Source organism: Leptosomus discolor, chromosome Z, assembly GCF_034619465.1.
Source record: "Leptosomus discolor isolate bLepDis1 chromosome Z, bLepDis1.hap2, whole genome shotgun sequence".
Classification (NCBI taxonomy): Eukaryota; Metazoa; Chordata; class Aves; order Leptosomiformes; family Leptosomidae; genus Leptosomus; species Leptosomus discolor.
Window position 1 is genome coordinate 26,211,651 of NC_141419.1, and position 19,143 is coordinate 26,230,793.

Below are 19,143 nucleotides of genomic sequence, written 5' to 3' on the forward strand. Positions count from 1 at the left end.
GTCCGATAAGATGCTGGCTGCAGTCCTCCTGAAGTGATGGGTGTAGTTCTGTGGAAGCAGCAATCAGGTAAAAGAGTCTGGTCTTCCTCCGAAGGTCCAGTGGTCGGCAGGTAGCTCTCGTCCTCTGGAACTCAGGTGGGGGAAAAGCTCCTCTGGGAATCCAGTGGAAGAAAGGCTGCTAGGGTGTTCAAAATCTCCGTTTTTATTTGGCATGGACTGCTTGGCTCCTTCCCCCCCCCCTCCCCGGGTGGAGTATCTCACAATGGGATGCGGAGTCGTGAGGCAGTTCCTTGATGGGCCATTAACAGGAGATAGCTCAGGAGCGAGTTACCGATGGGTCAGGCGATAAGGCATTGTTGTGCCCATTGACAGGAGATAGTCCAGAGGGGGGGAGGCAGGGAGCACCGCCCCACCTGGTCTCAACAGCTCCTGAAGATGGTAATAGAATATATTTTTTCTTTTGGCACATTTTACACTGTAACCCAGGACAGCAAGTAAGAAGGAATAGCTCCTGTACAAAGTTCAGATAAAGTCTGTCATCACCTGAGTTGGGTGGGTAATACCGGAAAATCCTAACTAGATCTACTGCTGAGATCCAGAGCAGTGGCCCTATGAAACTCCAATACAATTATGTTCTGAATGATACCATCTCACACTACACCATGCCTGCAATCTTGCAATGAATAGGTATGTTCATTCCTACTTAACCTGCCAGCTGGTTCCACAAAATACAATCATCTCTGCTACTCTTTCCTCCTCATGCTGTTCCCCTGCTTCACTGTGGGGTCAGTCCCATGGGCTGCAGCTCTTCATGAACTGCTCCAGCCTGGGTCCCTTCCACAGGGTACAGTCTGTCAGGATCAGACTGCTCCAGTGCGGGTCCCCTGCAGGGTCACAAGTCCTGCCAGGAGCCCGCTCCACCATTACCCTCCATGGGCTGCAGGGGGACAACATACCTCACCATGGTCTTAAACACGAGCTGCAGGTGAATCTCGGCTCCTGTGCCTGGAGCACCTCCTGCCCCTTCTTCTTAATTGACCTTGGCGTCTGCAGGGCTGTTTCCTTCTATTTTCGCACTCTTCTCTCCCACAGCTGCCAGACAGCGTTTTTTACACTTTCTTAAATATGTTCTCCCAGAGGCACCACTGCCTTGGCTGTGGGGTGCAGCCGTGCCCTGCAGCGGGTCCCCTGGAATGGCCGTGTCCGGCGCTGCGCAGCCCCGACCTCTCCTCGCTGAGGGCACTGCAGCCCCCTGGCAGCGCCGGGGCACAGACACCCAGTACAGCCTCCCACACACAGAGAGGCAAAATCGGGGCGGGGGGCGGGGAAGGCGGTATATTTCACACCGATTGTTCAATCTAAAGAACTCCCACAATCAGGGAATAACGGCTGAAAGCAGGGATCCGGATTGGGAAACAGTAAACAAAGCAAAGAACAACATAATATAAACCGTAAGATTAATGTAAGAGAAGTAAATAAACTTTAAACGGAGGCGTGATGTCTACATTCAGGCAGCCTGATCTTGAAATCCACCCCGCCCAGCCGCGGCCCCTCCAGACACCCGTGAACACGTGCCTGCCGCGGAGCAGGACAGACGAGCTCGCCCGCCAAACCCCCGCACTTCACAAGCCCCTCGCCGTGCCTGCAGCGGTGCGGAACCAGGGAGAACGGGCGGGCCCGGGCCCGGGCCCGGAGGACAACCGCCTGCCCCGCCCGGGGCCGCGCTCCTCCCTCCCCTCCCCGCGGCGCTGCCGCCACTGCACGACTACGTCTCCCAGAGGGCTGTGGCGGCGCCGCATGCGCGGTGCCGGCCGCCCCTCGGCCCCGCCCTGCCCTGCGCAGCCGGCGGGGGCCGGGCCGGCGGGCAGCGCAGTCGAGCGCAGGGCGGCGGAGCGCCATGGCGGCGGGGCTGAGGTTTGACGGGCGGGTGGTGCTGGTGACCGGCGCCGGAGGAGGTGAGCGGCGCCGTCCCGTCCTAGGGTGCGGTATGGCGGGAGGGTTCCCTGCCTCACACACCGCAGGGGGTGGCTGGGTCCGTGGCGGGGCTTTCCGCGGAAGGCCGGGCGAGGCGGACACCCCGTAGCCGCTGCTACCCGCCGCCCTGACAGGTGCCCCTGTGCCCTCCGGTGGCAGCCGGGAACGTCTGTGAGGGCTTCAGGCGTAAAAACATGGGGTTTTTTGGTTTTTTTTTTTTGTTTTTTTTTTTTTCCCCATGGAAGAGAGCGGTGCGGCGGCCACCGACTGCGAGGGAGGGCGGGCCCCCGGCGGCCCCGTCAGGTGGCGGCCCTCGCCTGTCAGGGCCGCCGAGGCGGTGCCAAGGCTGTACAGGGGTTACCGCGGTGCTTCTTGCAGTGCTTTGGAGCTGCAGCCCTAGTCCCGCTGAAAATCAGCGCGTTAGTAGTGCCCCCAGACGCGTGCTTTCTGTCCTTGAAATACATGGGAGGAGTAACGCTGCTGCACACTAGTCGGTAATGGATGTCGTGCTTCGTGTACTGTTTTCGTATCCTAAATCCGTCCAGTTTTGCCTTGGACCTAGTGATTGACGCTTGTAACCTGCGTGGTCTGTGGTCTGGCACGCTTTGTTCCGGCAGGGGTTTGATCTGCTCGTTTTTCAGCGCTGTTGCAGAAAGCAGCCTCCCACCTGCTGCTGCCTTCCCTGACCTCCTCCTGGGAGGCAGCCTGAAGGCGTAGGAGAGAGGGCAGCAGAGAGGTGAAAGGGTGGGGTGAGATTTCTTTCAGCAGTAGGTCTGGCCTGCACTGTTGGTGGTCTGCGGGCCTGGCCGCTCCAGGGGAGGAGGTTCTGCAGTGGAATGCTTGGTTTTACCAGGAAATGCGTTTGTATTTGTTGTTGTGGTGTGGGGTTGGTTGGGAGTTTTGGGTTGGCTTTTTTTTTGGTTGGTTGGTTGGTTTCTGTTTGTTTTGGGGGGGGGGTGTTCTTCTTTTTTTTTTCCTTTTTTCTTTCTTCTCTGAATGCATGCGTTGACCTTTGCCTACTGTGGTACTTCGAGTGAAGATATGAGCTGTGAGTGTGGACGAGAGGCAAGGTTTGTAGCTGTGGTGAGCTGCCAAAGGAGCTTGTTCCGCTGTCCTCTGAGAAGGTTCTGCCTTCCCATAGTGGAGTTCTGCTCTTTTTTTGTGAAGCTGCATATAGCCAGAGGAGTAATTTTGTGGGCTTAGATTATGTGACGTTTTGCAGAGAAGGACCAAGAATATGAGATTTTGTGGAAGGCGCTGAACAGTCCACTCACATCACCTGAAGGTGACAAACCTGAGAATAATTGAGGCCAGGTCTTTGTATGGTGCTTTTCAGCTTTTACCACACCTATATTTATATGCTTCTCTGTATATAACAAACTTCAATGAAGAACAGGTTAAGACCTTAGGTAATAGCAAAACAAAGACACTTTGGCAGTAACAAAGCTTCTAAAAAGCACTGCATGGAGCAAAAATTGGTTGTCATAAGTGTGGGTACAATGACCCTTGTACTTCTCTTATTAGACTGGTTGAAAATGATTTGTTAACAGAGAAAACTGACCTTGGATGTTTCATTTCACATTAGATTTTTGGTAAGTGGTTGGTTAGATTCAAGCTAAGATAAAGGGAAGCTCTGTTAACTTCAGATTAGTTCTCGTTTTGCCTTTATTTAGTTTACAGCACTGTAGTTAGACTGTACTGCTAATAGCATTGTTTGTCAACACTGATTTTTGAATTGGATGCTGGTGAACAGATCAGAGTTGGGAATTTATCTAGAACATCTGAATCACTAATTTGTTTTGAAGTGGCACCTGTTTTCAGATACACAGGTGTCTAAAAATACAGTAGTTCCTTTTCACTTTGGCAAATCCCTTGTGAAGTGTTGTTCCTGCCTGTCGTGCAACACTGTCATTGTTTAAGCATTCACTCCTGGCTTGCCAATTGAGAATGCTGGCGCGTATAACATAATCTGGGTTTTGTGCACTTCTCAGTTGTATGGCTTTTCAAATAAAAAAAAAGTTTTCTTGGACTTGGGTTACATCAGGAAAGTGGCCGTATATGCATCTTACATGTGATACTCTCCATTACAGAGGCTCATAGGAGTCTTAAGGAAAATTCCAATTTGTTGGCGTGAGATTGATGTGTTTCAAAACAGTCTAAGCAGTTCTGGTGTGGTTTTCCCCCCCATTTTTTCTTTTTGAGAGCTAGCTTTGAATGTTTTGGTGAGGGGCAAAGAGATACTGTTGCACTCTGACAGACTTTTTTCTGGCTGATCATCTTTTCATCATTCGAATCTCAGGTTCTTTTGGAACCAAAAAAAGGATTGTTATAATTTATTTCAATAACTTTTGGTACAGTGGATAATATCTCTGTAAATCATTTCTCATAACAAATAACTAATGTATAACACAGCTAGAATCTAAGTCAGAGTAAAAGTGCAAGAGTCTTGCTTTTGTACGTGAGGCAAAAATGACAGTCTTCTGTTCCTATAGGTAAACTATGGATGCATCTGGTTAACGGCAGTATTAAGTGATTCCTTTGTATGCAAATAATTGGAGGGCTTTTGTCAGTACGTCTTTAGTCACAGTTAAATTTTGTTAAATTTAAATTTTAAATTTAATCTTAAAGATTAACCAGGGAAGTATCTCACTCACTTAGAATGTAGTCAATTAACTTGAAACATCCTGTCCTCTTTCAAGGTTATGTCAAGATATTAAACTTTCTGCCTTACAAATGTGTTTTTCTATCACAAGCACACACTCAGCAGCAGACAGCTTTCCCTGATGGTTCTGTTGAGTGCAATAACAAAGAGTAAGCATGGGGATTTTTTTTTTTTCTTTTGACTGGAGGTTTTGGCTACAATTTCCCTGTTTGTTTACTTTTGTGTTTTGAACTTAATGTGAAACTTTTAAGTCCTCGGGGTATAATTCAAATTTTCAGAGTGTTTGTGTTGATTTAGTGTATTTTTCTTTACAAAATTTAAATTTTTTTTATAGCATTTTCTCTGAATTATGATCTAGGAGATAAATTGAATCTTTTTTTTTTACTTTTATTTTTTTAAACTAGGTTTGGGGAGAGCATATGCTCTGGCTTTTGCCGAAAGAGGAGCTTCAGTAGTTGGTAAGTTGTTAACTAACTTGATCTAGACAATAACCTTTGCCTTCTCACATAGCTTGTATTCAACAGTCCATGCCCTTTCAGACAATAACCTTTGTTATTTAATGGTTTTCTGTCTTATCTTTTGCTATTTAGATTTTGCTTCTAAGCTTTATTTTCTTATCAAACAAGTTGCCCAAGTTTGTCCAAAGGCTTACAACGTGTCATTTCGTCCATGCATACCAATACTTACCACAAGTTGTTTCCAGAGAGAGTCTTGTCTTAGGTGAATACTGTTCAGAAACTTCAAATATGACTGTTTGAAAACAGAAATACGTTATCTTTTAGTACCTTCTCCAAGGAAAGAAGTTATGGGAATGTAACACAGTATCAGTTGCCGCCAGAAAACACAGAGTGTGCTGGAAGTTCATTCCATTGTTTCTTTCTGCAGTGAATTACACAGAAAAGCCATCTGGTCTCAATGACGGTGACAAATAGCTCTCAGTAAAGTATTTATGATGGTTTCATAGTAATTTGGTTGAACCTTCTTTAGGGAATATTTAGTTGTGTGAAATGCCGTATCATGAGCTAATTCTGAAGGTTATGTTCTTAGGTGCTGTCTGGCAGTTGGCATTGCTGTTTGGCTGCCTATGAATTCTTCTGGTATTTTTAATTAATTTTTATATTTAGTACAGGTATTTTTGATGAGTTCAAGGTTAAATGTTTAAAGAGGTTATGGACAGAACTTGCTCACTCATTTTTAGTAGTTAATAAAAATACCAATCTCAGTTTATAAAACTTCATAAAAATTGTTTAGTTTTACTTTATTGATTAAATATGAGAAGTCTGTGTGTAGACAAATTAAAAAAAAACCTAAGTATTTTTTTCTCATAGTTGCTACCTTTGATACATTATTTACTAAGAAAATGAATACTTCATCTCAAGTTCTTGTTTAACAAAAATTAGTTCACTAAAGCGGCGCAGACATTAAATTGTATTGGCTCCATGTAGCTAGTGGTGTTCTGACTTTCCAAATGATCTGAAGGAAAACGTATTGTATTGCCTGACCACAACTAATAATCCTTTATCTTGTGGCCTTATTGCACAATAGCTAAATCAGTAAGTTAAGGATTGACTGTCTGTAAGTGAAACTTCTTGTTTACCTTTGGAAACTATACCTCGCTTCACCTCTTCTTATAGTAGTGCTTTGCAATTACTTCTACGTGCTTGTATTTATTTTTTTAGTCTTGTTCTCTTATGATTCTGACTTCAAAGAGTTGAGAAGTTACTTGTGTAAAGATTTTAATTCTTTTAACTAAAGCAGATGCGAGACTTATGTCTTGTCTCTTTAAAATAAGTTCCTTCTTTAAGTTATGGAAATGAAGGTATGTTGTAAGAACAGTGATCAAATACACCAGCTGGAGCAATACCAGTGTGTCTCAACGTGGGAGCTTTTTCTGTCCAGTCCCATATCTCTGTTTGCGTACAACCTTCTGTGGAGTGAGTTGCTGTTGGCATGGTTAGGCTGACCAGTGTGACTCAAGTGGAAATCTTTCTTTTCTTACCACCCAGAGGCTACCTGCTACCACCTTTTCTGTCATGCTTCGTCTCTTTCGTGCTTCTCATCAGAAGAAGTTGAAAGCAGGAGGAAGGGAATGCTTTGGTTTTGTCTTGCAACCTGTATTATGTCCAGCCCCTACTGTTTCTTCCTTTTCAGTCTATCTGAAACACAGCTCTTCTGTGTTAATGTTTTAGTTTAGATTAGAGTCATGCTTTTGAAGCATCTCTCCTGATTTGTATCTGTTTGTGTATTTGTTTGCATTGTGGGATGGTGTTGAAGTGCATGAGTGGAGTTCCTTTGAAAACCAAACTGGAAGATGAAATTTAGCAGTGCACCTAAATTGTTCCAAAGGTGTGTTTGGTTTGTGGCACCAGACCACAGCAAGAAATGAGCTGGTTTATTTTTTAAAAACCGTGTACTGTAGATGTCAGGTCCTCAGCACCAGTAGTTTTACTTTACAGATTTGCTTCTGCTGCTCTGCACTACTTGCTAATAACACACTCATAGCCTCAGAGGAATTCTTCTCTATGGTTCAGACTGTAAGGGTGCTCTGTCAGAACTGCTACAGTCTCTGGCTCTTTTCTACTGGATGTTTTCAACTGGAAATTAGATGATGTAAAACTTGAACTTAAAATGATGTTATTTATCCTTTTTTTTTTTTTTAAATTACTCTATCCCATTTGTGGAGTTTATAATTTTCAAAGCATAGAATAGCGCTGTCCTTTCTTGTGCACTCATTTTTGCTTCAACTCTGTTAGTGCCTGCACTCAGCCTAAGGTGCTTTGCTGCCTCTGGAACTTTTTCCCAAATATTTAATTAACCTTTTTTCAGCAAATTGCTATTGAAGTGAAAGATAAACATATATAAGCATGTCTTTGGTAGAGAGTTGTAATGTCTTAACAAGACTAACTGCAAGTTTTTGTATAAATGTTTACCACAAAATTGTCAACTCTTCTTTCCCAGGACGGATTAGAAATCCTAGCGCTATTCCTGACTCACTTTTTTTTAATGTTGTGTTAAAGACCTTTGATGTTGCAGACTGAGCAGTCTGCCCATGTTGCCTATTCTAATGCTTCACTACACTTGGAAATTTCCCCTAATACCTCACCTGAATTGTGCTCACTGCATGTTTGAACTGTTAGATATTGATCTGTTTAACTTGGACATTTTGTCTCCTTTCTTTTTTGCATTGATCTGTTAATGTACTTGAGCATATCGTAATGTTCTGTATTAATTCTTCCTGCTTCAGGCTAGGCGGTTCTTGGTTTTAAATTGGTTTGTTGTTCTTTGGGTTGTTTTGTGGTTTTGTTTTTTTGTTTTCTTCCCCTATTCTTTACATGGCTCACCTCTTCTGGCTTTGGCATTTTCATTTACTTGTACGGATTTTCTGCAGTGTTTCTACATTTCTCTTGCTGTGCTGCACACAAAGTTTGGTACAGGTTTCTAGATGAAACTTTCTTCCTCTGAGTAGTAGAAAATGACTGTGTCATGTGTCCTGAAAGCTATGATACTCTTTACATGGCAACTTTAAAAAAAAAAAAAAAAAGGCACAATACGGATTTATTTCCTTTTATGATGATGCAGCAGGTTTACGGTTATCATCAAGACCAGCAAGAATATCTTGCATATTTTGTGGATTTCTCTATGGCTGGCTTCTTGAGGACTTAAAATTAAGTTAGAAGGTACAGAGCTGGAGTTTACCTTAGCAAAAGACTGTTTAGCAAAATACCAATGTTGCATGTAAATCCATAGTCAGTTCTGGTTTCCTTATGTGTTCATTTTGCACCCGTTTAAACATAGCTCTTAACAGGTTGTGGTTTTTTTTTAATTCTTTGCCCAAGTGTAACGTGTGTATGTATTTTTTGGAGCTGTTTTTGTTCCTCTGATGAATTCCATGAAACCGTGGGACATGCAAATATAGCATTGCAGCAAACTGTGTGATAATACAGTGCAGCTACCATTAATGATGCATGTCCCAGTACAGAGAGCAGCCTGGAACCAAAGCAGCTGTCTGTGTCAGGTGGCCCTCTCATCCCACAGAAGCAGGATCTGAAGCTCCAGTGCAGGCTCTTCTCTGTTCAGACGGCTTGATCTGTTCTAGTGAGGCTAGTAACATTTTAGCTACTCTATTTAACAGGAACAAAGTCTTCTCAGTCTTGTTTACGGTTCATGCAGCAGCTGTAGCAGTTTGAAAAAAAAGACCAGAATTAATCACCTGTGATTGATATGTAATCTTGATCTTAATCTCTCAACTACAGTAACACAACTACAGAGGTAGACTGGGCAGGGCAAGCAAGTGAATGTGTGGTTTCTGTTTGCCATGTTACTTTAAAAAAATGGTACTATATGTTATACTACTTTTAAAAACAATAATAGTGACCTACAGTTCTTTTCTAATCATCTGAGATTCTTAGTAGCATCCCAATGCAGCAGGTTTTATTAATACTTCTTATAACTTCCTGTGTGATAATGAGATAAGGAGAGATCATGAAGTCTAAGTGCTAACAGTGAAAAATTTATTTCTTTGTGATGCACAGTGAATGATCTTGGAGGTGATTTCAAGGGATATGGCAAGAGCTCCTCAGCTGCTGACAAAGTTGTCAATGAAATCAGAGCAAAAGGAGGGAAAGCAGTACCCAATTATGGTATGTTATTTTTCCAGACTAGTGTAATGCTTTATCTATAGTTATAGTGGACCTGTTGGATGAAAAGTTGACACTGCTTAATGAAGGTCTACTGCCAGCTTGCCAATACCATATAAATTCAATAGGTGTAATGTAATGTGGAGTAGGGAGAGAGAAATGCTAAAAGCAAGTGCATAAATTGCTTTTTTTAATTAATACTTATCTAGTAATGCTCTTTTCTTTCATAAGCTTTCTTAACATTGAAATACTAAGAAACTGTCTGTCTGCAGTTGTCAGAGGCAAAATGGGAACAGATGATTCTTACTTGTTTTGCTTCTTTTTATCGCAGTGGCAAACATTGTGCCATTTGTACTTACTATGTGGGTCTTGCTTTAGGCCACATGCAAATAGTGGCTGAATTTTAATTAATTTTTTTATTGGGGTTGTACACAATTTATTTTTCGTAGCTCCTTAGAATTAGTTGTTAGTATCCTGGAAGTGCAGTGCATCCAGTTCATTTTACTTGAAAATTCATACTTTTTTTCTTACAGATTCGGTGGAAGATGGTGAAAAGCTTGTGAAGACAGCACTTGAGGCTTTTGGGAGGATAGGTACAGTTGCTTAATTTGTGTTGTAATTTGTTTGCAAGTGCGGAGCCATTATAAATGGTGCAATTGAGAACAAATGTATGAACTACAGTGTAACAACAGTAGAACTCATCAACCCTTAATACCCTTAGTGAAACCTAAATGAGGGGCTTTTCGTTTTAAATCTGAGTGGGCAACTTTTCTGTCTTTTTGGTACTTTTTAGCAGAAGTTGAAAGCTTGATACATGATTCTTGTTTTCCCGCCCTTCATAATTTTGGTACTTAAGTAAAGGTTAACAATTTCTGTCTCAAAGCATGTAGTTCATCAAGTATTATAACTAACTGCATAAAATTAGGATAAATAACGTTGTGAAGATCAAAATAATGTGAACACCAAAGTGTTCTAACACTAATTAAAAAAAAAACCCTTTGAGATGTTTTATCTAACAGGTAACATTCCTCTTTGTCATATGATTGCCACTGTTTAATTGTGAAGTTTGTGGTTTTAACTCAGGGTTAAATGGCTAAAAGTACACACGATCAAAGCCAACAGGAACCAATTAAATATTTGACAAAAAATTGTTATGCTCCAGGTTGCTTTAGTGACTCAGTGGTTCTTACAGTTGTCATTTGGGCTTACTGCCACAGAGATGGTGGCACAAAATGCATAATAGGGAGCACTCTGGAATTCAAGGTGCAAAACTGCACAGGGTGTCTGTATCCTGCAGGTATCGTGTTCCTAGGTAGCCAGCAATTTTGAGCTATACCTCCCTGCCAGGCTTTGTTGGCAGGCCAAAACTTGCCTATATGAAGTATTTTGTCTTGTCTAAATTACTGTTCAGTGGTAGAGTTCAGGACAAGGAGCTATAGAACACTAATATGATGTGTGTGTGCAGTGTTTTCATCTATGTGTACTTGTAGAAGTGGGAGAAAAATCGAAGCAAGCTTGTATTTTATGAGTGCATTCGCTTAGCTTGTTTTCTTCATTTTGCAGATATCGTTATAAACAATGCTGGGTGAGTAAACCTGGAGGGTTTTTCCTGTTTGGTTGTGGGCTGTCACTTTTGTGTAAACACCTGTTAATCTTTTCTTTGTTTGTTTGTTGTGTTTTGTTTTGTTCTCCTAATGATGCATTTTAGGATCCTAAGAGACCGTTCATTTGTTCGGATAAGTGATGAAGATTGGGGTGAGTTGGTAGACTTTAAAATGTACTTTCTGTGTGAAAGGTGAAAGGTACATCCCTCCCGTTGGTACAAGGAAGAAGAGATGGTGGGGAAGGCTGGCTGTGCCAGATCAGAGAATTGTCTTTTGCCCTGAAAGCTTAGTAGTGAGCTGCTTGTGTTCAGCTGTCTTGTGTTTCAGCTTGTGAACCAGATCTGTGCTGCAGTGCATGGTAGGTGTATGTAGTTCTAAAGGGAAAGAAAGACTCTAGCTGCCACTCCTGGTTGCTGAATGGAATACAAAAAAGAGCCATGTTTTTGTGAACAGAAGACATTCCTAGTGCCAGCACTGGCTGTCTGAATACTAAACAGGCTTAAACTAACAACAAAAGAAAGCAAGCTGGTGTGCTGAGGGACAGAAAAACAGGGGAGACCTTCAGTGAGGTGGTGGGTGGTGATAAGCCAGCTGAGCAGACTTTTGCAAAGATGTTCTAGCTTCTGTAGTCCTTGTTTGATTATGCTTAAGTGCAGGAATTTTGAATGCTTGTGAATTCTGTACAGGAAATCTACGCAATAGGCAGAAAAGATGATCAGTGTATGTTCAGGCAAGCACTTCAAAGTGATCTTTAAAAAGTCCACCCCTTTTTTTAGCAACAGTTTGGGAGTGTGAAAAGGTTTTGTCATGAGGAAGAAAAAAATGGTATATTTCAAGTTGGGAGACAAAATCCTGGAATTATTAAACTGACATTAATTTGTTCCTAGATATAATTCATAGAATTCATTTGAGGGGATCGTTCCTGGTTACCCGAGCTGCGTGGGATCATATGAAAAATCAGAAATTTGGCAGGTAAAAATTGGTCTTTTTTAGCTTTTTTCGGTAGGGTATAACAGACTGATGCATGCCCTGACAATGAAGGAGGAGTTCTGCATCCTTTTCCTTCGCTGTCACTGGGATGAAACAAAATCAGCCCAGACATGTAAGCCCTTATGCTTTCGGTACCCCTCTCCGCCTCCCCAGCCAAATGTTCAAATGTTTTTTCCATGTAGATGCAGATATCCCACAAAGGAGCTGTAGGGTTATAGAAATACTGTTTCTTTGCATGAGGACTGGCTAGAAATGTTTGTTACTTTTATGGTTCTGAAAGTCTGAGGGATTCTTCTCCTGCTCCTTCTTATTCAAATGACAGGCACATGCAGTTCTGCTTGTGGATCTTTGTTTCTTGTTTGGGGTTGGATTTTTGTTTTGAGGATTTTTTCCCCTCTTTGGACAGATGTTATAGAAGTTGTGGGAGTGTTCTTAGTCTATTTTAGTTTGTGTTACTGTTAGTTGAAAGAGTGCAGTGAATTCAGACCTTTAAGTTTTTTAATTTTTGTTGTTCTTTCTTATCAAAACACTGATGTGATTATATTAATCTCAACAACCATACTCACATGCTGGAAGCTGTATGAGCTTCTTTGTCGTTCTGTGACCAAACTGACGTTCATTCTCATGCAGGGAACTGAACTGTAAGGGTGAGGGAAGAGATCAGCAAGCAGAATACATGGCTAAAGTCTAGGAGTTGCATCCATTTAGGAAAATGCTTCTCTTGGCTCCTTTTCTGTATTTGATTAGATAACAATGGTAGTGAGCGCTTCTGCAGTTTACATCTAGACGCGTGCCATCTACAAAATGCCTGCTTTGTATAGATTTTGTAGTTTTTTCCATCTTGATCATATTGACCCAGTATTTCTAACACATCTATTTATTTAGATTAACAATACTGTATTATTGCCAGTGAGGCAATAACAAAAATTACATAGATTTTGATCCCAGCTGTGCCATGTGTTTACAGTAGATTGAAATAAATTCTGATAAGGTTTCTTTCAAGAGTGAAGGTGCAGACCCTTTTCTTTTAAATTCCAGTTTATGAGAAGGCGTGCAGCACAATGTTTTCTTGCCTCAAACCAGCTATGAACTGCAGTGGTTTTAGAACTTTCTTGTGATCAGTTCGGTCGTCTGCACAGCACTAGTGTTAGGGGACAGCAAAGGGCAAGACTTTGCTGTCTTCTTCCTTTGTGTGTTTAACATGCATGGGGATTCTTTGAATGTGAATTATGTAAGACTACATCTTCACATATTACCAGGTAGAAATTAAGGTGAGGTCGTTTTCAATAAAATAATTTTCTTCTGACTGGTGAAGCCATTTGATAGCTCTAAGAATAATGCCGCTTGAAGTGCAGTTAGAACATGAAAAGAAAATACTTTTCTCTGTACCGTATCCTGTTGATACAGAATCTGTTCTAGTTTTGCAGTATAACTCAAAAAGGCTCATGACTCTGTTAGTTTTCTGCCACTATGATAACGCTTCAGGATTTGTTAGAAGTTTGCTATCAATCAAACATAAAAAAGGCTTTTGTTTATTAGCAAAAAGAACAAGTAATGTGTTCTAATTTGAACACTTCGTTTTGTGAAATATGAAGAATAGAAAGCCAAACCTGGAAAATGCTGTCATGTAGAATTAAATAACTTGAAGAAACCATTGAACTTTTTTTTTTCTTTTTTTTCCCCCTCTTCCCCTAAGAATAATTATGACTTCTTCAGCTGCTGGAATATATGGAAACTTTGGTCAGGCAAACTACAGTGCTGCAAAACTTGGCCTTTTGGGTCTTTCAAACACAATTGCAATTGAAGGCCGGAAGTATAACATCCACTGCAACACGATTGCTCCTACTGCTGGATCCAGACTGACCCAGACAGTCATGCCACAAGGTGAATCACTTAAGGTCTACATGTACTGATATTTTTCGTTGAATTTTGGTGAAGAAAGCACAGCTAGCTTTCTTATTTCTCAGAAAATGCAAATACTTTACACTGCTTACACTGCTAATTTATTATTCCTACTGTCTTTTTGTCTCTGAACTGTCAACTTACTTTGTCTGTTGTAAGGAATTATTATTTTCTGCCACAAGATAAGAAGCAATTTTTCTAATTCAAAACAGTAATTTCATGTGGCAAGGCTCTTTGATTATAGTCTCTTCCAAGATCCTCCTACAGTAGTGGAAAGGCTTGTTTGTTTCGTCAGATGTGGAATCAGGTATGTGCATAAGGGTTTGCACTTGTTATAATATTGTCTAATTGCAAAATACCATTTTTTGTGCAACATGTCATGTGTGTACTTTGTTCCACGATCAGCAGGAGATAATGAACTGACTTCCTAATACATTTTTTTCTTTATGGCACAGTTGCTAATTTTTGAATGCTTGAACAGGTTTTAACTGAGCACTGCATTGGGAAGTCAGTATAAAGAACGTTGAGGAGACAGCTGTGTGTAAAGTGTAAATTTAGGATAAGTAGAGTCACTAATTACAGGATAAATAGGGTGACTAATTAGTTTGGCAAAAGACCAGAAAAAAAACAAAAATATTTTGGAAAAAAAAAAGTCTGTGAAAGGAAATTGCTCTCTGAAAGCCTTCTAGAATCAGCCTATTTCATTTCCCTCACACCCTTCTTTTCCTTAGTGATAACCAGATTTCAAAGCCAGGGGAATCATTACATTTTTCAGACTGATATACAAGATATTGAAGAGTGATATATTTCGTAGTTATGCATGAATTGAATGCGTGATTTTGTTTGCCTAATTGTTTGCCTATAAGTTCTGTATACAGTATACTGGTTTAGGTCTAAGTGATCTAAGTGATCAGGAAATCTAGCACCTCTGTATGTTCTAGGTTCCAGCGATTTATTGCACTTATTTATGGAAGGGCTACATTAAGCTTGCAGCCATGAGTTCCCGAAGTGTAAAGTGGAGTACAGTAGCTGGAATCTCCTGAAGATATTTATGTAGTGATACAACCGGGGCTGGAGCACCTCCCCTGTGAGGACAGGCTGAGAGAGTTGGGGTTGTTGAGCCTGGAAGAGAGAAGACTCCAGGGAGACCTTCCAGCAGCCTTCCAGTACCTGAGGGGGGCCTACAGGAAAGCTGGGGAGGGACTGTTTACAACGGCAGGTAGCAATAGGACGAGGGGCAATGGTTTTAAACTAGAAACGGATAGATTTAGATTCAATGTTAGGAAGAAGTTCTTTACCGTAAGAGTGGTAAAGCACTGCAGCAGTTTGTCCAGAGAGGTGGTGGAGGCCCCATTCCTGGAGACGTTCAAGATCAGGCTGAATGGGGCTCTGGGCAACCTCATCTAGCTAAAGATATCCTTGCTCAGTGCAGGGGGGTTGGACTAAATGACCTTCCAGCCCAATGCATTCTATGATTTTAAGAAGTGAGATCCTTTGGTCTCCCTGTAAGATAGTAACAGGTCTGATCATTTATTTCTTAAGTGGCTCCCTCCCCCCCTATCCTTACGCGTAACTTAAGCTATACTTTTAAAAGGTTTGGATGTCAGAACTTTAAAAGCATTTTCATATGTCTTACCAAATTATCCTTTTTATCTTAGTCAGTGCTGTTCTGTTCATCTTTAGATGTGTGCAAGCACCTATGCTTTAGCATTGCCATAGTTATGTATGTTCAACTTTGCCCACTTGTTCTTGCTAGAACTCTTAAATGCAGTTTGCATCTTTTGTGTGTTTTTTTTAAACTTCTACCACCTATTTCTTAAGTCATTTAATAGTGGATTAATAGCACTAGTGATAACAGTCTAGTGCTAATTTTTGAGACAAGATGGTGCGTGGCACAAAGTGGAATAGTTTAGAAAAGCCTAATGCTTTTGTTATGCACTTACAACACACAACCTTATTGGAGTTCATTTTCCATTTACCTTTGTGAAACTTACAAAAATGGACTTCTGTTATTTCAGCTTGGCTATTAAAGAAGTACCTGTAGTACTAAACTTTCCCAGCTCTTCATCTGTCAGGGTATATTTGAAAATGCTTGCTGACCTTTAGCTGAGGAACAGCTATGTATCTATTGCTGTTGAAAGAATAATATTCTAAAAGCTGGAAAAGGGAATTAAAGTTATTTTTATTTTTCAGGCAGTGGATAGGGTATGTGTTACGAGCTGCCTGAACAACTACAGTGTGCTCCATTTTCAGCTAGTTTTCTCTTGTGCCAGATGACAGTGGAAATCCCCAAATACAATTTATTCATAAATTTAGCAGGGCTGATAGTTCTTGATATCTCATTTGGAAACATCAGCATTTTCATATCAGATGTTTCTCAAATATTCAGCAGCTGCAGTTCTTTTCGTATTGTCTTTTCTTCATAACTGACTGGCAAATTAAAAGGAAAATTGCTCAGGTACATCTCTGTCAGGATTATGTTTAGTTGGCTTGTGCTTGTTTCAGGCTGGTTGTCAGATAGAAATTTAGGAAGGTACCTGGTTTTGCAGGTTACACGTTACGGTGTTCAGAACGTTTAGAATCAGAGAATTGTTTTGGTTGGAGAAGACCTTTAAGATCATCAGTTCCAGCCATTATCCTAACACTGCCAAGCCCCCCCACTGAACCATGTGCCTAAGCACCACATCTATATGCCTGTTGAACACCTCCAGGGATGGTGCCTCCACTACCTCCCTGGGCAGCCTGTTCCAATGTCTAATCTCTCTTTCAGTAAAGAAATTTTTCCTAATATCTAATCTAAATCTCCCCCTGGTGCAGCTTGAGGCCATTTCCTCTTGTCTTGTCATTAGTTACTTGGGAGAAGAGGCCAACACCAGCAGTGTTTAGACAGGTTTTCATCTGTGGATGAGAACTGATGTCATTGGGTTGGGAGACATTCATGCGTCTCGTGAGTTGTTCAGATTTAATGAATCTTCAGGTGTTTCGTTTCATTTGTACTTTCTTTTCATGGCATAACACTGTTGGTTAAATTCTCCCTGGCTCTTTTGTTCATTGGAAGGTGTTAGAATAAGAATAATTTGTTGAAATCATGCGGTATTTCTATTTTATGATTCCCCCTCCAATTTGCTTTAGATCTGGTCGATGCTTTCAAACCAGAGTATGTGGCTCCCTTAGTTGTTTGGCTTTGCCACGAGAGCTGTGCAGAGAATGGCAGTCTGTTTGAGGTAATTTTTTTTTTTCACTTTTTCTCAACTTTGCCTCCCTTCCCCCAAAATAAGTTATTTGCTTTAGCCTGTCCAGCCTTAACCTTTTTGCTGAAATTGAATTGTCATGTGAGATACTACATAGTCAGCATAGACAAAAGAAATGTTTACCCTGTTGTGCAGTATATGACAGGTACGTCAGGCGGTAACAACCTTGTCAAATTCTGTTGTGTTCTCAAAATATTACTGATTTGATTGTTACACTTCTTATTGTACTCTTTTAAGTTTGAAAAGGTACCAAAGCAGCTACTTTAAAAGAAGTTTTTGTTTTCTAAGTCATTCAAACACAGAAAGCAACCTGCAGGAAGGATTAATTGCTTAGTTACGGAATACATGATACTGCTAGCTCACAGATTGGGTGGAAGCTGTTATCTTCTTGGAAGTTCTGTGTTGCTTATGTTCCAGTGCTTAACTGAGCTGTTAAATAAAACTAGCAGTAGTTCAGAAATTCTTATTCTGTTGAGTTTGTTCTGAAGTATAGTTTTGTTTCCCTACGTTACCAAAACTTTGCCTTGTAACCTGTGATAGACTGATGATTTTCTTTTTTCTTGGCAGGTGGGAGCCGGATGGATTGGAAAATGTAAGTACTCTGTGTTGTAGGATTCATTTTGTTTTTTGAATTGACAGCAAAAGCATGCAAAACGTCTTTGCAGTTAACCTCTGCTCAGGACATTTTTGTTCAGGGAGAGAAGAATAGCAAAAGCCTAGGGTTCTGGAGACTGCTTATTTTAAGTAGAAGTCACAAATTTCACTACACATGGGGGAAACTGATAGCTTAGGTATGTACTTTATTATGCTTTTGAGCTGACTAATATTAACTGAAAATCTGCCTAAGTAACCTTAGTTCTTGGATCCCAAGGGTCTAATTGAAGCCAAGGAGAATGTCCATTTTTGGTGTTAAGTATGTGTTGCTGCCTTTTCCTGATAACTTCAATTTTTCATGGTATAGAAGTATTACATGCTGGTAAACAGGCTGCTTTTCAGTTGCTTTCCACTTTTATTTATACTTCTATAAAAATACTAGTGATATGCATTAACATATTGAGGCAATTAGCCTGTGTAATAATCAGTAGCTATGCTAGCTAAGTATTTTCCTTGAGTGACTCTAGTAATGAGCTTTAATATGAACGTAAAGAAAACTTGCAGACCATACTGAGGGCTTATGTGATTGAAAACTTAATTCAGCGTGTGAAACGTCGTAACTTTTTTCCTGAATATGTTGAAGCTAACACCAGCATTACTTTCCTGAACTGTTCAAGGGCTTTTCAGCCTACAGGAATATTGCCAGTGGGTTGGAAGTAGGGCCATTAATTCAAGAAGTGGTTTCCCCTTCTTCCAAAACAGTTCTTTTGCCCACTCGATAAAGATTTTGTAGATTTCTAACTAACTGTAAATGTTCTGTTGGCACTGAAATAGCTTTTCCCAGGTAGCATGTTAAACAGCTTAAACAAATTGGGGCAGCACTGTAAAACATCTTGCTGCCCTCCACAAGGAGTTGGGTTTTAATAGAACTGAAAATCTGTGGCATCTCCTCTCTGGTCAAAAGAAAATATCGTTTTTCATCACTCTAATGGCTAGTGTTGAAATCTTTAAAATGAAACCAGGTTGTTAGTGAGGTACCGGTGTGGCCTTATTCATTGTCTATTGCTAATTAGAGCAAAACCAATGTGATAGATTAAGGATTAGTTGCAATCCAGGAAGTCTCTGTCTTTCCAGAACTGATTTCACATTAGCCTTACCAGTTTCTTTCAAGTTGCAGTGTTGAAATACAACTTCAGGGACAATTTGGAGGTGCTGGCTACTGATTCTGACATTCTTCATAGATAAGAAGTGGCTTTCATATTTCCCCTATAGTTTTTCAAGGCTTTCAGAAAATTCCTAAGCATTAGTAGCCAAAATCATGTTAGAAGGAATGTCTGTAACTGCATGCTAGCTACAACTTTTCGTTAGACAGAATCCTGAAACTGGTGTAGTATTTTCAGAGAGCAATCAGTCTGCTGTAGCTGTAATTAAACTTAAACCCAGTCCTATTCCTTTTCTAAATGTTAGTTAAAAGCAGTGAGCCCTCTAGTCCAGCTTGAAGTTATACTCATGAGTTAAATTGGAGTACT

At 40.9% G+C, this 19,143-nt stretch overlaps 1 protein-coding gene across 2 annotated transcripts in view; it reads left to right on the forward strand.

The window, feature by feature from the left end:
• Window positions 1–1,897: 1,897 nt before the first annotated feature.
• Window positions 1,898–19,143, forward strand: part of HSD17B4 (hydroxysteroid 17-beta dehydrogenase 4) — a 63,144-nt gene continuing 45,898 nt past the window's right edge. For both annotated transcript variants that reach the window (XM_086478932.1, XM_086478931.1), the window contains exons 1-10: window positions 1,898–1,955; window positions 5,041–5,094; window positions 9,169–9,276; window positions 9,807–9,866; window positions 10,837–10,858; window positions 10,982–11,028; window positions 11,765–11,849; window positions 13,564–13,751; window positions 16,902–16,993; window positions 17,588–17,612. In XM_086478932.1, coding sequence (XP_086335058.1) covers window positions 1,898–1,955; window positions 5,041–5,094; window positions 9,169–9,276; window positions 9,807–9,866; window positions 10,837–10,858; window positions 10,982–11,028; window positions 11,765–11,849; window positions 13,564–13,751; window positions 16,902–16,993; window positions 17,588–17,612 — 739 coding nt within the window. The remainder of the gene's footprint in view (window positions 1,956–5,040; window positions 5,095–9,168; window positions 9,277–9,806; window positions 9,867–10,836; window positions 10,859–10,981; window positions 11,029–11,764; window positions 11,850–13,563; window positions 13,752–16,901; window positions 16,994–17,587; window positions 17,613–19,143) is intronic.